At 35.6% G+C, this 19630-nt stretch overlaps 1 protein-coding gene across 2 annotated transcripts in view; it reads left to right on the top strand.

The window, feature by feature from the left end:
• The window catches only part of dipk1c (divergent protein kinase domain 1C), a 72176-nt gene extending 53202 nt beyond the window's left edge, over positions 1-18974 (top strand). For both annotated transcript variants that reach the window (XM_038267819.1, XM_038267820.1), the window contains 7 exons: positions 43-246; positions 3308-3361; positions 3432-3610; positions 7107-7416; positions 13256-13420; positions 15469-15543; positions 18093-18974. In XM_038267819.1, the coding sequence (XP_038123747.1) occupies positions 43-246; positions 3308-3361; positions 3432-3610; positions 7107-7416; positions 13256-13420; positions 15469-15543; positions 18093-18296 (1191 nt within the window). In that variant the 3' untranslated portion in view covers positions 18297-18974. The remainder of the gene's footprint in view (positions 1-42; positions 247-3307; positions 3362-3431; positions 3611-7106; positions 7417-13255; positions 13421-15468; positions 15544-18092) is intronic.
• The last annotated feature ends 656 nt before the right edge of the window (positions 18975-19630 follow it).

Raw genomic sequence — 19630 nt, 5'->3', positions numbered from 1 at the left:
GTAGAATAAATAATTCTGAGTTTTCCTTTCTGTTCTCTGCAGTGTGTGGAGTTCTACCAGGGATCTGTCACCGGAGACATGTGTGAGGACCTGTGCGTCCACGGCCTGGTGGAGTACAAGCGCTGCCTCTACTACGAGAACGGGAAGAAGGTGATCGAGGCTCACTGGAGAGGAAACCCCGTCATCCTGAAATCCAAACTGGAGAACTTCTCCTCCTACGAGCCGCTGGGGATCCTGGACTACCAGGTGACGTCTGCGCTGCTCAGACGCTTCGCTGTCTTTGGTTAAAGTCTTCTTATTCCTGCAGTTCTCTGACAGACCAACTTATGAAGTAGTGGAAAGTTTTAGATTTAAAGTTATGACCTCAGCATGATGCTGCCACCACCATGTTTTACTCAAACATTTGTGTGTCTAAGGTTAGCTTTCCATGTATACCTACAATTCATTACCGGTAGTTAAAAAAGGACGTCTATAGCTCGATAAAGCCGGGCATATACTGTATGATTTTTTTTCGTTGCATTGTACGATGAAACCGCAGGGTTCCCATCTCACTATGTATGTTCAAACACTGTGACACTGCGATCTACCTGCTCACACTGTACGACTAAAAACCACGTGTTTGTCCCCCCGGACAATTTAACTCCCTCTAGCAGTTTAATTTGTAAATGTTTGTTAGATTTTCTGTTGCTGTGTGACGATAACCTGACTCCGCCAGATGGATTTGCTCCGCAGAAGTAATTTTGGGAAGGGGCGAAAATACTGGTTAGCTGATTGGCCTATGTTGGTGATAGACGGGCCAAATAAACCAATCAGATCAACGAAGCATATGACGTACTAACAGAGCGACGACGAAGAGGAGCCAATTGATAGATCAAACTCTTGCCGAAACCAGTCGGGAGAAGAGCAAAAACATCTTTTCCTCTGAGAAAAGCCTCCAGAGCAGTGTTTTGCTCTTCTTTCAGTGAAGAAATACTCTGTAATTCCCATAAAACTTGCTCGATAGCCACGCTAACGCTAGTTTCATCGGCTGAAGCCGCCATGTTCTTTAGACTGAACTGTCGCGCTTCTCGTTGCCTCAAAGCCAACGCTGATTGGACGTTCGTTTGGTGAACGGCTCCAAATTTTCTTTAACGGAGAGTCTCCAGACTGATCTGCGAGTGAAACCTTGAAAGCTCGCGAGATCAGGATGGTCTCACCAGGCTAGTGTGACAATGCTTTACTAGAGACAAATAATGAAAATACAGAACAGATCGTAACCTTTATTGGTTCATTATGAGAAAAACTTTTAGCTGCTAAATAAAGGACAATTCTGTATTTTACAGGACAGGAAGCAGCAAAGGTTTAGTATTTTTTCTGAAAAGCTAATTTCCTGTATCATCTGATCCTATAGTCTCCTCCACATGTGTGCTGTATCTGATCTGCACTTTAAAAGCACAACCTTTCTGGGCTGTGACTAGGTCGCTATGTGTGACTATGCAACATATTCTCATTATCAGTTCTTATGAAGTCATATGAAAAGTTATGCACACTATTTCGTACGTTTTGGACATTTTTGCTAATAAAACCACATCAGTGCGCATGCGCTGGCAGACAGAAAAAAAAAGCAGATCCGCGGATGGATGTAAAACTGGGAAAAACAGTGCAATCATCACTTATTCATGTCTCTAACTACGTTGCTTGCTGTTTTATATCTTAGGGTTAGGGCTAATTGTAATTTATATTCTATATTCGTGAATGGTGCGTCAGATGCGCATACGACGAAAAAAAACGTCCAAAACGTACAAAATTACCCTGCATAACTTTTCGTACGATTTCAAACAAACTCATAATGAGAATAGGTTGGACTATGTGATCTACACTGGAAAAACTATACAGAAATATGTATACACACTGCAGAAAATTTTTATCTTAATAAGTCAATTTGTCTTAAAATAAGTGCATTTTTTCTTGTATTGAGGAGGTAAGTGAGACACTTTGCCAATGGAACAAGACAATTGACATTTAAAATAAGAAAAAACAATTGCATTTTCTTATTTCAAGTGAATTTTATCTAATTATCTTATTTTAAGTGTAAAAATACTCATTCCATTGGCAAATCCTCTTACATAACTTCTCAAATTAAGGGTAAATACACTTAATTTAAGAAATCTTTACTTATTTCTAGATTGTTTTTGCAGTGCATTTCTTTAATTAAATGTATTTACCCTTAATTTGAGCAGTTAAATGAGATAATTTGCAAATGGAATGAGTATTTTTACTCTTAAAATAAGATAATTAGATAATATGCACTTGAAATAAGGCAATGCGGTTGCTTTTTTTTTATTTTAAATGTAAATTGTCTTGTTCCGTTGGCAAAATGTATCTTTTACCTCCTCAATCCAAGAACAAATGCACTAATTTTAAGAAAAAATTCCTTATCTAGATTGTGATTTTTTTCCAGTGTACCTGCACTGGAAAAATTATCTAGAAATAAGAACAAATTTCTTAAATTAAATGTATTTATCCTTAATTTGAGCAGGTAAATGAGATAATTTGCCAATGGAATGAGAATTTTTACTCTTAAAATGAGATAAATAGATAATATGCACTTGAAATAAGACAATGCAATTGTGTTTTCTTATTTTAAGTGTAAATTTTCTTGTTCCATTGACAAAATGTGTCTCTTATCTCCTCAATCCAAGAGCAAATGCACTTATTTTAAGAAAAAATTACTTGTCTCGAATTAGATTTCTTTCCAGTGCACCTGAGCTGGGAAGCTCTGCAGCTTCTCCAGAGATACACTTTGACTCTTTGCTGCTTCCACTAAAATTTATTTAAGACGTTTATTTTAATAAAAGTAAAGTAAAGGAGATTCAGCATAAAATCACGCCACACCTTTTAGACTTTTGGGACCAAGCATCACACTGCAAAAACGATCTAGAAATAGGTCAACATTTCTTAAATTAAGCGTATTTACCTTTAATTTGAGCAGGTAAATAAGATGATTGCCAATCGACTGAGTATTTTTACTCTTAAAATAAGATAATTACATAATATGCAATTAATATAAATGTAAATTGTCTTGTTCCATTGGCAAAGTTTCACACTAACCTCCTCAATTTAAGAAACAATTACTTATTGAGATGTAAATTCCTTCCAATGCATCCATCCAGTCAATAATTAACTATTTTCTTGTTGATCTATTTAAAAATATGTCAGAATGAAATACACAAACGTTTATTGTTTTAATGAGACCAATTACATGAAGTAATCCTTTATAAAAAATGATTATACGTTCATGGATTCATCTATTTTCTCTGTTCCTCAGGATGCAGGAGAGGAACTGTCGGCTTTCGATGTGGTTTTTTACGCCACCATGGAGGTGAGTCACCTCAGCTGAACGACTCTTTGCTCTCTTTCAGACTTTACTGTTTGCCTTCTTCTGATCACAGGTACGAAACTCTCTGGGTCTGTCTGAGGATGGCGAGGATGAGGAGGGAGGAGGAGGAAACAGCAGCACTCTATCCAGACTTTGGGGGAAGAAACTGAAAATCAGAGAGAGGAGTTACTCCAGAGCAGAGCTGAGTTCTCTGTGGTCGCTGCTTCAGCAGGAGGAGTACACCTTCCTCAGGTAGAACGAAACGGCAGCCATGATGAGAAACAATGAGTGGAGTCGGTTATTATTTCCTCAGTTATTATTTTCTATCTAGAAGACATTTAGAACCAACATTTAATAAATCACCTATTTCTCTTCTACCAACCTAAAGTATAACAGTTGGATTTAAAATGTATATTTTTGGGGTTATGTATAAATGTTATGATTCAAACCTGGTTACAGGTTAATAATTTTTCTTATTGTCATGTTTGCTGATAAACATAATGTACCAATCTAATCTAATCTTTCCCCGGATAGAGATTAAAGTATCTAAATGTGTAAAACAGTAAGTCAGAACAGTAGCCCTGGGTTCAAATGGTTTGGTTCTGACTGTGAAAAGCTTATTAGACGAGATCAAAGGTTTTTGGAAGGGACCAAAGGTCATTGGAAGGGACCTAAAGTATTACCACATTTGGTTATAAGAAGGAATTCTACCTTACTTTTTGATTTACACACTCTCAGACATCCCAAGTCTCCCAGAAGTTCCGGGAGTCTCCCTGATATGGAAAGTTGTTCACGGTTGCCCACGAGTCGGATAAATTATCCCGGATTTTAGACTATGGGAGGTGGGTTTTTTTAAATGCCAGTGAGAGCGAGCAGGTAGCACTGCAAAAACAATCTCAAAATGAGTAAAAATGTGATGATTTGCCAATGGAATGAGTATTTTTACTCTTAAAATAAGCTATCTAGATATTATGCACTTGAAATAAGACAATGCAACAGTTTTTTCTGGTTTAAAGTGTAAATTGTCTTGTTCCATTGGAAAAGTGTCTCACTTCAATCCTTAATTCACGAAAAAATGCACTCGTTTTAAGAAAAAAGGACTTATATAGATTTAATTTTTTTGCAGTGAGTTCAATAAAGCATCATGTGCTGATTAGATCACTGCGATTGCGCAGACACGAGAGGGAGCGGGGTGTGAGGAGGATGTTGCTGGTGAAACCTGCAGCGTATCTGTCCAAAGCGATGCTCTGATCAACCAGCGTTCCAGGCGACTGGTTGATCAGATCAGAGAGCTGATTGGATCAGTCCCATAACAGTCCCTTAACAATCATAGACAGGTTTCAGGTATTACAGGAGACAATCCCCCCCTTAATGACAATCCCCCCTTTAACGACCGACCCCTAGAATCATAGACAGGTTCAGATATTACAGGCTAACGATGGAACTAACGACCCATTCATCGGTTACCATTGCATGTTTCCAAGCGATACAAGGCGTTGTCTATATAAGACTCAAACTCACTGCGGATCCAGACATTTGAATTGAGAAAGCTTCCTGGAGAGGTGGAGAAACGTCTTCAAATCTTGAAAACCAAGTCCAGTGGATATTTTTTGAATTTTTACGGAATCAGTCCCATAAGTTTCTCTGGTTCCTCTCTGGCAGTGACCTAGTTACCACTCAAAGCTGTGCATCCTGGGAAACGGCAGAGGTTCAATCCTCCAGTAAAAAGCTGAAAATATAGGACTAATTCTACAGCAGAATATACTAAAGTATATCCACGTCTAGTGAAGGGGAGGATAGGGCTGCAACAACGAATCGATAAAATGGATAAAAATCCACTTTTAAAAGCGTTGGCAACGAATTTCATCATCGACGAGTTGTGTCGCGCAATTAATGCGTCATCCGCCGCCGCCGTCATCACTGCCACTTGACTGAAACAGGGGAAGAAGAAAAAATTACGGCAGAGCGAGCCAGCGCTGTAGGTGCGCAGTGTTGCCAACTCAGCGACTTTGTCGCTATATTTAGCGACTTTTCAGACCCCTCCAGCGACTATTTTTCATAAAAGCGACTAGCGACAAATCTGGCGACTTTTTACGATGTCACTGGCGGCTTTTGGAGACTCTTACGTGAAAGCATGCATCGTTCCTACTCTGCCGTGAGGCGCCTCCCCCCGCTCCCACAGGAGTCCCTCTCAGCGCTGCAGTCAGAGCCGCAGGATGTTTACCCTCAGCGTCCAGACTGCAAATGAAGCGCGCATGCGCCGGGATTGACGGCGCAAATTGATCACAATAATTAAAATAGCCTTTATAAATAAATTAAGTTGCAAATTATGAGGGCAAGGCTTTTAAAGTTTAAATCTTCTGGCAAAGATAAAGTAAAGAAGATCCTGCAATTTATGGAAGTAAAGCAGAATAAAATCCAGCAAAATCAGTAATATGTCAATTCATTATTTGCCACATTCCCATGTAAATATCTGTCTTTGGAGGATGTGTTTTTTAGCACCCCTAGTTCTCTCATTTTTATTCCAAATACAATTTATAATTTGAATCACAGGGCTATTTTTATCTCTATGGTTCAGTATTTTCTCAAGTAGCAACTTTAACTGCTGTACTTTCCTGTCTTAAAAGGCAGAACTCTTCTAGTCTAAAAAAAAACTCATTTGTTGAAATGGGGGGGCCTATTGTTTGAACCCCTTAGGGGCTTTAAAAACAAAAATGTCTTTTTTTGCGCTTTATGAAACAAAGTACCCTATATTTTGTGGATGTACAGCTACATTTCTCATGTAAGTTTGCGTAGTTTTAACACAATCATTTATTTTTCATATTGCACCAGTACAGTTAATGAGCAACCTGTACTTGTGTGCTTGTTTGTTCTGTCTATAATGTTTATTTTGGAATAAAGAGGTTAATATAAAAAAAATATTTTTTGTCCGATTCATCGATTAATCAAAAAATTATCGGCCGATTCATCGGTTTTTAAAATAATCGTTAGTTGCAGCCCTAGGTGAGGAACAGTGGCGGATCTAGACCAAATGTAGGGGGGGCCAGCATGTTTTCATGGGGGCCCAGAAAAAACTTTAAAAAATGAACAGGGCAAGAGATTCAAATATATTAAGAGAGCTGCATAAAGGGAAATTTCTTTTTAATGAGGTTCAATAAAAATTCTATTTATTATGAGGTTAATGTACATTTATAATTTAGGACTTTAACATATTTTTCACTTAATTTAATTTAAAACTACTGTTTTCTATAAAATTTCAATTAGAACTCAAGATAAACTGTTAATCTGTAAAGGATTTTTATTTGTTGTGAAAAAATAAATGAAATCTGGGATCCTATCTTAAAACCACTGAAGCTATCACCTTATTGTTTTAGAATAATTAGTGAAACAGAATTTGTAAAGAAAAAGAATGAAATAGATCCATTAAATTAGTTTTTGGAACTTTTCTGCACTCTATGAATCGATCCCAAAGGAAAATGTTCTTATGTGCAGGTTCTGGTTTTGCAACAACGTCTGTTCCATGTTTTTCTCCTGAGGTAGTTTGAAAGTTGTAGTTTTGATCCTCTGCTCCATCCTCCATTATGAGGAGAGAGTTCAACTCTCCGCTAACCCTCTACTCTAGCAGGTAGAGCGAACTAATGCTGATGATTGCTCAAAGAAAGCCAAATGAGCAACATTTTAGAAAGGGTAAAAACAGTAATTTTTTTATCATATTGTCCCTTTTAAACGTTCCCTCCTTGTTCTCCAGAGTCCTGCAGGACCTCAGCCCCCATGTGGCCAAGGTGTTGGGCTCCTGCGGCCACTTCTACGCTGTCGAGTATCTGTCAGCCGGACATACGTGGGACCAGAACATCTTCTCCATGGAGGAGGTGGTTGTTCCCAGGATGCTGGATCAGAGCCACGCTGGGGCGTCTGCAAGGTGGACCACCAGGCAGATGGTGCATCAGATCGCCCTGAGCTTCTTAGACATGGTGTGGCACTTTGACAACGATTTCACCCACCAGCTGCACCTGTGTGACATCAAACCAGAGAACTTTGCAATCAGGAAGGATCTGACGGTGAGTTTGATGGAGCCAAATGGGTCTCAATTTTCACAAATACACACATGTGATTCATACTTGCACAGGACAATCTCCACACACACATCACACACATCACAATTCACGCAAGCATACAAGATCCACACATGCACAGCACATGATTCGCCAATGCATTTCTGGTCCATAAACAATTATAAATTAAATTACAGTGCAGTACCAGTGGTCTTCAAACTTCACTGCATGTGTGTGGATTTTTCTAGACTCTCTTTACATGCATCAATACACAATATACCAGGAAGAGTTTGGAACCAATCACAGAGCTCCCTTGTATAAGCCAATCACAAGAACGTACTCAATGGCGGACGATTAGTGGGATAATTAGTAATACGCACTGCATAGTTTCCTCTGTCTCTGCTCTCCTTACATCCAAGAATGCCGTTTTTTTCCGCGATTTAGTCGTTTTTTTGTCGTAGCTCTTGCATAAAACAACATAATAATCATTCACCAGTTCGTTACACACTTTAGGTTTAAAAAACAAACATTGAACGTCCGTTAGATGAGGATCTGCGTTTTTTTCACAGAGAATTAATCATTTATGAGGAGAGGATTCTACAGCCCAGTTGACAGGATATGAGATTTATTTGTTTTTCATTTCTTTAATATGAGCGACATGCAGATCTTTTTATTTTTATTTATTTATTCCTACAGAACATGTAGAACTTCTGAAATTATTTTCAGATTACACATAAATCGATTAATAAATTCTGCGAAAGGAAAGGACTGACTTTAGGGTTAGGATTGACTCTGTGAAGCTGAGACACACTTAATTTTATCAGCGTTCTGATGACATTTTAGCGAAATGATTTTTTATCAAAAACAGCAATTTATTCATGTGCATGAATAAGGAATACAGGTAAACAGAGGTTTATGGGGCCCCCAGGAACTTGGGGCCCTAGGCACCTGCCTAATGGTAAATCCGCCCCTGACTCCCAGTGGGATTGAAACGTTGGATTTTATTTTATTTTTTTTGTATCCAACAACTAATGCAGCTTTAGCTTAAAAGAAGAACAAATAAAAGCATTTAAAGCAAATTAATTATAACCGTTTGGGGCCAAAATGGAATTTTGCCAAAAAAAAACCTTAAAGACTCTTTGACCAGAGGTGGAAAGAGTACTAAAAAATTGTAATTGAGTAAAAGTATCTTTACTTTGCCTAAATTCTACTCAGAGTAAAAGTAAAATTACCCATCTCAAAATTTACTCAAGTAAAAGTACAAAATTACTTCATTTAAAATGTAATTTGGGTAAAAGTTACTTAGTTACTTTGAGTTATTTAATGCAAAAAAAGGATGAGTCGTGAATCGAATTGAGCACAAGGTGTTTTAATCGATTTCAAGGCGTATTTCAGTGGACATCCACACTGCAAACGATCAGCTGGGCTAAAAAACAAACTTTCTCACAGTCACAGCCTGAACCATAAAGTGTCTGTCCAACAGACACCATGATAACTTACTTACCGCCACATTTTTACCTAAATTGGATGTTGATGTTTTAAAAGCCGAAAGCTCAGTTTTGCTGTTGCACTGCATTATCACATCGTTCCCTCATTTACTCGAGTAAAAGTAAATATTACATATTTCAAAAACTACTCAGAAAATTACAAATTACTCATAAAAAGTACTCAATTACAGTAACCTGAGTAAATGTAATTCGTTACTTTCAACCCCTGCTATTTGAGCAGAATAGAAATGTTGGTCTTAACAATGTCTAACCTGTCAGACATCATCTATTCTAAATGTAGGACATATTTAACCTAAATATGGAAGTTACTGCCTAAACTAAGTTTTAGCTTTTTTAAGAATGCTTACGTGCAAATAGGACATTAAAATGTGCTCCAGTCATTATTATTTTCTTTTTAACAAACAAACAATAAACTAGATTTTGTGCATGCAGCTTTATATCTTTGTTAAGAACCACTTCAATAAGTTGACTTTAAAGGATTGAATTTAAGCTTCAAATGTTGCTTATTTCCACCCGCCTGTTTGGTAAAATCTGGTAAATGTGTCTAATTTTAGCTCTTAATTAAACATAAATAGAGAAAAGTTTCCCTCAAGCTGAGATTAATGAGAAAAAAATGAGTGCCTAAAAGCTTTTATTATGCCGTAAGGGTAAAACTACTTATTATAAAGTATTAAAATCCGGGTTAATAATGGGGTGAAAATTGAGTTTTTATTCAATGAGCTTCAGTTTTAAAAACAGATATAAAACAGAAATGAAAAAGTAAAAACATTATAACGTGTTTGAATTAAAAAACATCATTTAACGGTTGTTATTACTTCATATAAAGCTTCGGGTTTCCTTCCTGACTCTCCATGAGGTTTAGTTCATGTCGGCCTGATTCCTCTGCTTGGTGCTTCAGCTGCTTCAGCTTTCAGAGCCTCGACTCAAACCTGGATCCTCATCAGAAATCGGAGCCTTTTTATCGTCGCTGAGACGTTTTCTTTTCTCCTGCAGATGTTCCCACACTGCAAAAACAATCCAGAAATAAGTAAAAAAATTCTTAAATTAAGTATATTTACCCTTAATTTGAGCAGGTAAATACGATGATCTGCCAATGAAAGGAATATTTTTACTCTTAAAATAAGATAGTTAGATAATATTTACTTGAAATAAGACAATAAAATAGTTTTTTCTTATTTTAAAAGGAAATTGTCTTGTTCCTTTGGCAAATTGTCTTACCTCCTCAATTCAAGGAAAAACGCACTTATTTTAAGAAAAAATAACTTATTGAGATTTCTATTTTTTGCAGTGCAATCAGTCCTCAGCTGCTGTAACCAGTTTGGCTCATTATAAGGAAAACTTTTAATCCTTTTTAAAATTTTTCAGCCGTTTTGTATAATTTGCTAATTATCCTTCAACCCACATGAATAAAGCAACATTTATTTTTTCATACAGAAAAAGAATGAGAATAATACAATAATCAGCATTTAGAAAAGGTAAAATGTTTGAAGTTTTTAGGAATAAGCTTCATGAAAAAAATCCAATCTACAGAAACGTTTAGATAAATGTAGGAACATTTTAAATATTATTATGTTTGGTGAATTATGTGGCAATAAATACACTGGAAAAACAATCTAGAAATAAGTTTAAAAAAAATCCTAAATTAAGGGTAAATATTTACCCTTAATTTAGGAAATTTTTGCTTATTTTCTAAACTAAGGCAAAGGCAAGGTAAATTTATTTGTATAGCACAATTCAGTACAAAGACAATGCAAAGTGCTTCACATGATTAAAATACAGGAAGATAAAACAGAATCAAAGCAAGTAGGAAAAAATAAAATAAAATAAAAAATGCAGAAACAAAAAAAGAAGTTGGACTAAAGAAAATATGTTTTAGTTTAACTGTTTAACTAGAACAGTCGAAGGCAATCCTAAACAAATGTGTTTTTAGTCTTAATTTAAAGGAACTCAGGCTTTCCGCACTTTTACAGTTTTCTGGAAGTTAAACTAAGTGTATTTACCCTTAATTTGAGTAGGTAAATGAGATGATTTGCCAATTGGATGAATGTTTAGAGTCTTAAAATAAGATAATTAGATAAATTGCACTTGAAATAAGACAATGCTATTGTTTTTTTTCTTATTTTAAATGTAAATTATCTTGTTCCATTTGCAAAATGTCTCTTTAACCTCCTCAATTCAGGGAAAAATGCATTTATTTTAAGAAAAAATGACTTATTTAGATTTTTTCCAGAGTAAATGACCAACATTTTTGTAAATGCGAAGCTTAAACACTGCAAAAATGGTCTAGAAATAAGTAAAAATTTGTTAAATCAAGCATATTTACCCTTCATTTTAGTAGGTAAATGGGATGATCTGCCAATGGAATGAGTATTTTTACTCTTAAAATAAGATTATTAGATATTATGCACTGAAATAAGACGATGCGGTTGCTTTTTCTTATTTTAAATGTAAATTGTTCCATTGGCAAAGTATCTCACTTACCTCCTGACTTCAAGAACAAATGCACTTATTTTAAGAAAAAAAATACTTATTTAGATTTCCATTTTTTTGCAGTGAAAGCCTTAAAGAAGCAAAATTCTACAGAACGAAAACAGGCCTAAGATGCAAAAACTGTTTTTTTTAAAGACGTAGACATCATTAAAATCTAAAATAAACAAATAAAAAACCTTTCACCTTATAAATTAAACTTATGACCTTTTTTATGGCCCTTTAGTTTAACCACTGACCTACAGCAGAAACTGTTACATAGAAGAATGTGATTTTGGCAGGAAGATTAGAAACATTAAACTCTGGTCCTGATTTTTACACTTTTTTTATATAAAGTTTTAGGTAAATTAAATAAAAATAAATAAAGCCATGTAAATGTTAAAGTTAATCATTAAAGTTTGCTTATTTCAGCTTTAAAATGAAAACCAGTGAACGGCAAAGAAAACTGAACCTTCTGGGTTTTACTGTTTTTAAAAATCTGAGGAAATGAAACACAGACTTTCAGCTCGACTTTCGCAGCTGCTTCATTTTTTTTTTTACGTTTCTTTCGACCATAAATCCGTCTACACCACATAAAGTCTCCTCCAGGCTCCTGCCAACAATTAGAGCTGGATCTAAACCTTGGATTTTCTCACAGCTGCTCAGAAAACTTGCGAGAGAAAAAGAAAAACAAAGTGTTTCTTAGTATAAATCCAAACCAGATATAATCTAAATCATTGTCTTTGGATTATTTTTCCTTATTGAAAGATTTAAGCTGTTATCATCTAGCCCTGACGTGAAATAAATTTAACATTTTCCCTCTATTTTTTTCCAGTATTTATTTATTTTTTTACCATAATGATTTAAACTTCTAGAAAATAAATGTATTAAAAAGTTTTATTCGAACCAGATATTCTTTCTATCAGCTGCTTTGCTGCTTTAACAATGACTAACAACAGTAGGTACAATTTTATTTTATTTTATTTTTGCTTTTCTTACTCTTAAAGCAAAATTTAAGTCTCAGCTTTTCTATTCTTTTTTTTTTTTTTTGTCATCTACATTTTACTCTCCAGTTTTCTCCTCTTTCTATTTTAAACACCCAGACTCTTCAAAATGACCAATAAAATATCCAGAATCTACAAAAAATATCATATTTTACAAAAATTATTTATGCAATGACTCAAAAATTAGAAACGAGATAAAAAAAAACAAACTAAAATTAATCTAAGCTTCAAATCACAAACACAGTCTTTAGCATCTTGTTTCATCAGGTACATATTAATAAAAAATATTAGAATAAATAAAAATAGTAAATAAATTTTTTTTATATAAGGAGACCAAAAAAAATCAATAATCTAAAAAAAAAATCTCCACTATAAATAATTTATATAAAGATAAAATCTTTATAAAATCACATTTTATTAATATAATTTGTTCCTTTTCTTCTTTCTCTTGATGTGAGTTTAAATATATTATTTTAAACATAGTTTTTAGTAATTTCACTACAATAAAAAGCTATATATTAAAAATCTTTTGAATCCAGTAATTAAAAAGTTAGGCAATTCCTACAGTCCGCACAAAATTAGGATTAATTATAATTATAATATTAATTCATCTATTTATTTATTATCATACACACATATATACTGTATGTTTTATATTAGTTTAATATATAAAATCTTTCACCAGATCCTGCATTTTAGATCAGAACATTTTCTTAATCCTGTTTCAGTAAAGCTTCTTATTGTTTTCAATCCTCCATATTTTATTTTAGAATCACATTATTCTATCAACGACGCTGGAAAAATGTTTGAGGTTTATATTTTTTTTCCTCATTATTTGTCGTAATCAGCTGTTGTGTGGGACTGCAGGTGGTGGCGATCGACGTGGACATGGCGTTCTTCGAGCCGAAGATGAGAGACATCCTGGAGCAGAACTGCAGCAGCGACGACGACTGCAACTTCTTCGACTGTTCGTCCAGGTGTGACCCGCTCAAGCACAGGTGCAGTCCTCACCGCAGCAACACCAACCTGCAGGTGAGACACTCGTTCATGCTGGCCAATCAGAATTCACAGTCAATTAACGCATTTAATCAGGAGGAATGTGAAAGCAAATCTATGACCTAAAGGTAGAAAAATATAAAAATACAAACAGCCTGAGGTTCTGATATCCCTGCTTCTCATTCTGCTCCTTCTCAGAAATGATCCCCCCCCCATCTTGTTCATGGATCCAGTCATTTATAGGTCCTCTCTTAATCATTTGTTTGAAAAAACATTTTATTGTTTCTAAGAGGAAAAATAAAGAGGATAAAGAGGAAAAAGAAAAGTTCATTTCAATGTGATAAACTGGAGGATGATAACTTCCAGCATTTTAGATGTTTAATAACTAAATGAATTCAGAAAAAAATGTCAAAAATTATTTATTTTATCTCCATTAAATCATATTTGGATCCTTCCTAATATTCTATTATTTATGATTCTTTAAAAAAAAACAGAAGAAAAAATTCTGTTCATTGAATTTATCAGCATTTCTCAAAATGAGTTCAAATGAAAACACAGACAGGAACACAATTAATTAAATAAAATAAATGAATATTTTATATATTTCCTGGCTTTAGTTCTTTACTGATAAGATATAAAAAAAAATTTATATTTTATATTTTTAAAATCAACATTAGTTGAAGGTTATTTATTGTTTTTTACCCTGAATTTCAGTTCTACTGTTAGATAAAAAAAATGTATCCAAAATATTAGCACTGCATTATTTTACATTTAAAATATTAAATAGAAACATATTTATTTTAAATCAATATTTAACTATCATTATCATAATAATTACATGGTCAAAAAGAGATATAAAAAAAAAATATATATATAAAAACATTTTTTAATGAAACCTCCCGTCGTCACATCGTCCGAACAAAGGCCGTCTCCTCTACACGCACATTTTAAATCTTTTACATTAATTGAGTTGGCCTAAAAGTTACCAAAATGTTTAAAGAATTATAAATATGAAATTCTCATATTTTGGTTCCAAATGAATTAAATATATTCAGACGCTCTAAAGAAAAATTGATAGAACTTTACGTCACAAACGTTACAAAAATTTGACAAAAATGGCCACAATTAGGACATATACAGTTTTTATATTTTATTCTTCTGAGTAAAATGATAATAAAAAAATAATAACTCAAAAAAGGAAAAAAAAAATAGAGTTCATGATAAAAATTTTAAAAAGCTTCCAGCTGCCGCTTCTCCAGTCGAGGCCTAAAAGCCTGACAGAAAAATTCGGGCCGTGAATCTCAGTCATCACCAGCATCACCATGACAGGGAAGACGAACCGTCATCAAGCTGCCGGCAGCCGTATCGCATGTCTCATGATACCAGATATGTGCATTCATACGGAGTGAAGCTGTTTTATTCAGGCGATGACAGTAAGTGATGCACAAAGATGGGAAGATGGAGACAAAGGGGATGAAAAACAGCTAAAAGAGATCAAGACAGAAAGAAAGAAAACTTCCCAAAGACCAGAGAAGCTGCCTGACCTAAAATATAACTAAAACTAAGGTATAAAGTTACACACAAAAGGAATTTTTCATAAAGGTCTAATGTATGAAAAGAAAAATAAGTAGGTTAGCATACATTTTGAGAATATGTTAAAATTGTATATTTTCTAATCAAAGAAAAAAATGCAAAAAAAAAAACAAAGACAATGAAGAACAAAGAGAGAAAGAGGAGAGGATGAAAACAGAATGAGGACCAGACCTGATGACATGTCGATGACAAGCCGCTCTCCTATTGGCTGCCGCTCCACAGGTGTCTCCTGAGGATGACCTACGATGACCCGCCGTCTGCCAATCATCTCTATACAGAAAGAACTTTTTGTTTTCTTCAAAGTTTCCTTTTGAATCAAACCTGAATTAAATTTCTGCGGAACCATAAATCATCAAAACCTTTACGACCGTCATATTTATCACAATTACCGATATTTTTATGTTTCTTTACCAACAAACCCCAGTTTTAGAAAGAGAAAATGTTGTTTCCTGCTTCTTCATTCACCTTTAGTTCTTTCTTCCTTTCTGTAGGTGATTTGTGAGAAGATATTCAAGCCGTGGTTTTCTCCATCACTCCTCGGGGCAAAAGCAGGACTCCCACTGCAGGTAATATTCTTTAAAAGTGTATTAATAACGTTTTTTTCAATTATTAATTTAATTCTGTCTTATTAAATAAAGAGAGAAGACTAATTTCTGTAGGTAACAAAAAAGAGAATATGATAAACAAATTAAAGCAAAAGATTTCTTTCTAACAAAAGTTTTTAAGTAATAGTAGAATTATCAATATTTCAACACATTATTAAATGCATATTGCTTTATGTTTTAAAGTTTTGTTATTAGATTGTGTTACCTAAACATGATCTTATATTGATTTAGGGACATTATCAGCTGGAAAAGCAAAACAACATTGTCACTTTAATTAATTTGTGATATCTAACAGTTTGGTTCATATTAGGTTATAATTAATAAATAATTGGATGTAATGAATGATGTATGAAGCAACCATATTAATAGAATATCTCAGAGTAAAATGAGTTCACATGTTAATGTGTGCAATTCAACCGAACCTCGGCGTCTGACCTCAGAGTCTTCAGTCGACTCTCTGGGGAAATCAACTCATTCCTGACGCAGTGTTTCAGATTCAGGATGAGTTTTATCAGAGAGGAAAGGTTGAACTTCAGAGATGAGAAGAAAGACGTTCAGGTGAAATCTTGACTTCTTTTCCTCTTCATGGAGATCAGGCGAGCAGCGACAGACAGTGTGGAGAGGGGTTAGCCACTAGCAATCCTTTCCTGAAAACAATTGGGTCATTTTTCACCCAGTTTAGATCACATATCGTCAGTTTAACCTTCAAGATTTAAAAGACACCAGCTGAGAACAAACAGGGTAAGCGTTATCAGCCAGCTTTAGTAGCATCTTACAGACTGAAAAAGAAGACGCAGATTTTACCTTGCAGATACATTAGGATGCATAACAGGAAGATCTGGACACTCGTCATGTAAGGGTTGGTTTTTTGGGCTAAATCTGGTTTGTCCGTCATAGTCTTGATCTTGATTCCCAAACCATGTTGAATATTGGGCTTTAGTTGGTCTGCTTTTGTCCAACTTTAAACCAATAATAGACGTTGAAAAGACGTTACAAACCCAGATTCCATCTTTGCTATGATCTGAAAATTAAAGCTCTTCACTTTTCAACCAAATGTAGTCGTCGTTTGGACATAAATCATGTCGTCTTTACAATGTCTTTTCCACCACTTTTTGCCCGGTGGGATGAAAACCACAGTGGTCCGGTGAAGGAACTTTGTCAGGACCTTCACCTTTCAAAAAAACATCCATGTTTTAGGATCTAACCATGAGCAGGTGTTTCCCAGACAGACCTGATCCCACCGAGCTAAAATTGGTTTAAAAGACATTAAAAAGACGTCATGATTTACGACCAATCCGCATCTACATTAGATTAAAAAGTGAAAGTGTCAGGGCTTAGAATTGATGACCCACAATTCAAAGCAAAGCGTTGGATGTAAAACTTAGCAACAAGGGCACCAAAGGCTGGAATCTATGTAGAGGAATAACTCAGGATAGTGTCCATGTAAATCTGACAGAGAGTGATTTGGAGCATGTGAGTCACTAACCTGGTTTTGGAGTTCAGTCTGTGCCCAGAAGGAGGAGTAGAATGCAGCCAGATGGCTAACAGTAGTTTTCAGACTGTGGGAGGAAGCCGGGGTACCCAGAAGGAACCCTAGCATGCACAGGGAGAACATGCAAACTCCATGCAGAAAGATCCCGGGCCGGGATCCGAACCCACAACCTTCTTGCTGCAAGGCAGCCGCTGTATCACTGAGCCAGCCTGTCATGGTCTGGGATTTACACTGAGATAAAAAAAATTACCTCAAGGCCATGAATAAATATATACATATTGAGAGAAATCAAAAACTTTGTTTTGGGTCCTTTCTACGTTTATTTAGTTCAGGTTCAATCAAACTTGATGTCACAAAATCCAAAAAGAATTAGTTATACAATCAAATCAACAAATTTTATCTAGTTTAGAGTGAAAAGCATTAGTTTGAATGAACAGCTACATGTTACACTTTTTTCAGTGTACAAGTGAAGCATCTTTGTACGACTCGATTTGAGTCAGGGACTGTCAGCCAATGACGCAGCGAGTAGAGCGATAATACGCCTCATAGAGTCCTGCTGTGATTGGTTAAGAGAACATGGGCTGTTTGGCTTTGCAGCCAATGAAACAAGGTTTCAAACAAGGATAGACATGGTGAGGTTGCATAAAGCAGAGCCGTGTTACCGGCTTGCGTAAGAATGAAACACAGCTGAGAGATGATCAATGCGCGTAGCTCGAAGCTAAACAAAAACAACTTTCCGATATTTTTATTTTAGCTTGAAAAGCAGCAGTTTCACAACTTTTTATTGAGTTTTATGTTATTTTAGGTTTATAAATGTTACAATTTGTTATAAACACTGATACTGAAAAAAAAGAGGTAAAATACTTGCTTTATAAATGTTTTTTGGACTGAAATTTTCTGAACTTGTGGATGACATGATGTAGAATGAGTGTAATACAATGATACCTGCCTATTAGCATTGGAGCTAGATGATGTCTGAGTCTGATCTATGTTTCTGCTCTATGTTTGCGTTGAACAGGTGGAGCTGCAGCGAGCCGTGCAGGAATGCTCAGAAACAGAGCGGGGCGTGGATAAATCAGAGGAAGACGAAGCAGGAGGCCGGAGGGTCCATCAGCGTCTCCTCAGCGTCCTGAAACGCCTCCTCCAGGAGGAGGTGGATCCGGAAGAAATGAAAAGGACACAGGAGGAAGTGGAACACGTCCACACTGCACTGAATTTCTGAAACGGGTGAAGAGACCAGAGCCGAGCTTCTCTCTGGATCAGAACCTTTTCTCATCCCGTTTCGAAACCTGGAGCTCATCTCAATACATCAACATAGAACCAGGTTTCCAGATCGGACGTAGAAAAGTCCGGTGACACATTGGTGTCTCTGAACAGAACATTCCCACTGTGGGATCACTGGGATTCTGAGCTTGTTTGGATGTAATTAGTGGACTTTTACTTCTAGTCTGTGTGTAAATAGTCTTCACTGTAAAACTGATTGCGATTTTAAAGAATCTGGAACCTTCCAGAGCAGAACTGTGTTCAGACTCAGAGCCAACAGCACCTCAAGTGTCCTCACGCCTCAGAAAACCTTTACAGGTCAAACATTCGTCTCTTTTAAAGCAGAATTTAGTAACTCTGGACAGACAGGCTCGGCCCATCTTCATCACGAGCCCCTTCCCACCGACTCTGGTCACCATGACAACCAGAGGAGCGGTAATTAGTGACAGCAGAGGCTCGTTTGGGCCCCCGTTTGGTATAATGGTTAAGATCCGGTTGTTACCAGGTTCTGCTTTAAGCCGTTAGTCTCAGTGAGATTTATTTTAAACTTTCTCATTATAGAGAAGCTCGTTAGACATTCAAACTTAGATTCTGTATGCTAAGTGATTAGCTCAATAAAACCTCTTTACTAAATAAATGACTTTTTACTTCATTAAATCATGTTTCTGAGTTCTCCTCCACTGATCTTTAAAGGTGAGATTTAATTCAGTCACTTTTTCTATTGAAATCTGTCACACATCATTTTATTTCCACATTTAACAGTTAGGATGAGAAACTCGTTAAACTTGTTAGATGTTAATATAGCCTATTTACCAAAAGTCATCATGTTTTGCTCTAATGCTCATTAAAAAAAGACAAACTTCCAAATTAAATTAAGTTTCTATATAGCAACAATTCACATCATCTCTGGTCGCTTTAGAGACTCGGTTCGATCACATTATCCAGACGGATGTTTATGACTGTTTATGACTCTACAGCTATCCCAAAAACTGAGCATACGGAGACAGTGGAGAGGAAAAAGCCCCCTTTAACAGGAAGAAACCCTCTGAATCTTTTAAATAATAAGAACATATATGCTGTTTCATGTAAATAATGGATATAGTGCCATATTTGACGTTTCACAGACTGTATGAACAGCTAAAAGGTAAGGACTTTTGTTTTTTCTTCTATTTATAATTCGAAATTTTGTCAAAAATTTACGTATTTGATCATCAGATACAGACTGTGTCTGAATGTGAGCCCTAATTCCTATAGTGCACTATCCGACCTCTAGATAGAGCACTAAACTGCAAA

The sequence above is a fragment of the Cyprinodon tularosa genome, unplaced genomic scaffold, assembly GCF_016077235.1.
Source record: "Cyprinodon tularosa strain WSP-4 unplaced genomic scaffold, ASM1607723v1 ctg686, whole genome shotgun sequence".
Lineage (NCBI taxonomy): Eukaryota > Metazoa > Chordata > Actinopteri > Cyprinodontiformes > Cyprinodontidae > Cyprinodon > Cyprinodon tularosa.
The sequence above is the reverse complement of the archived record's forward strand: the minus strand, read 5'-3'. Positions and strand labels throughout refer to the sequence as shown.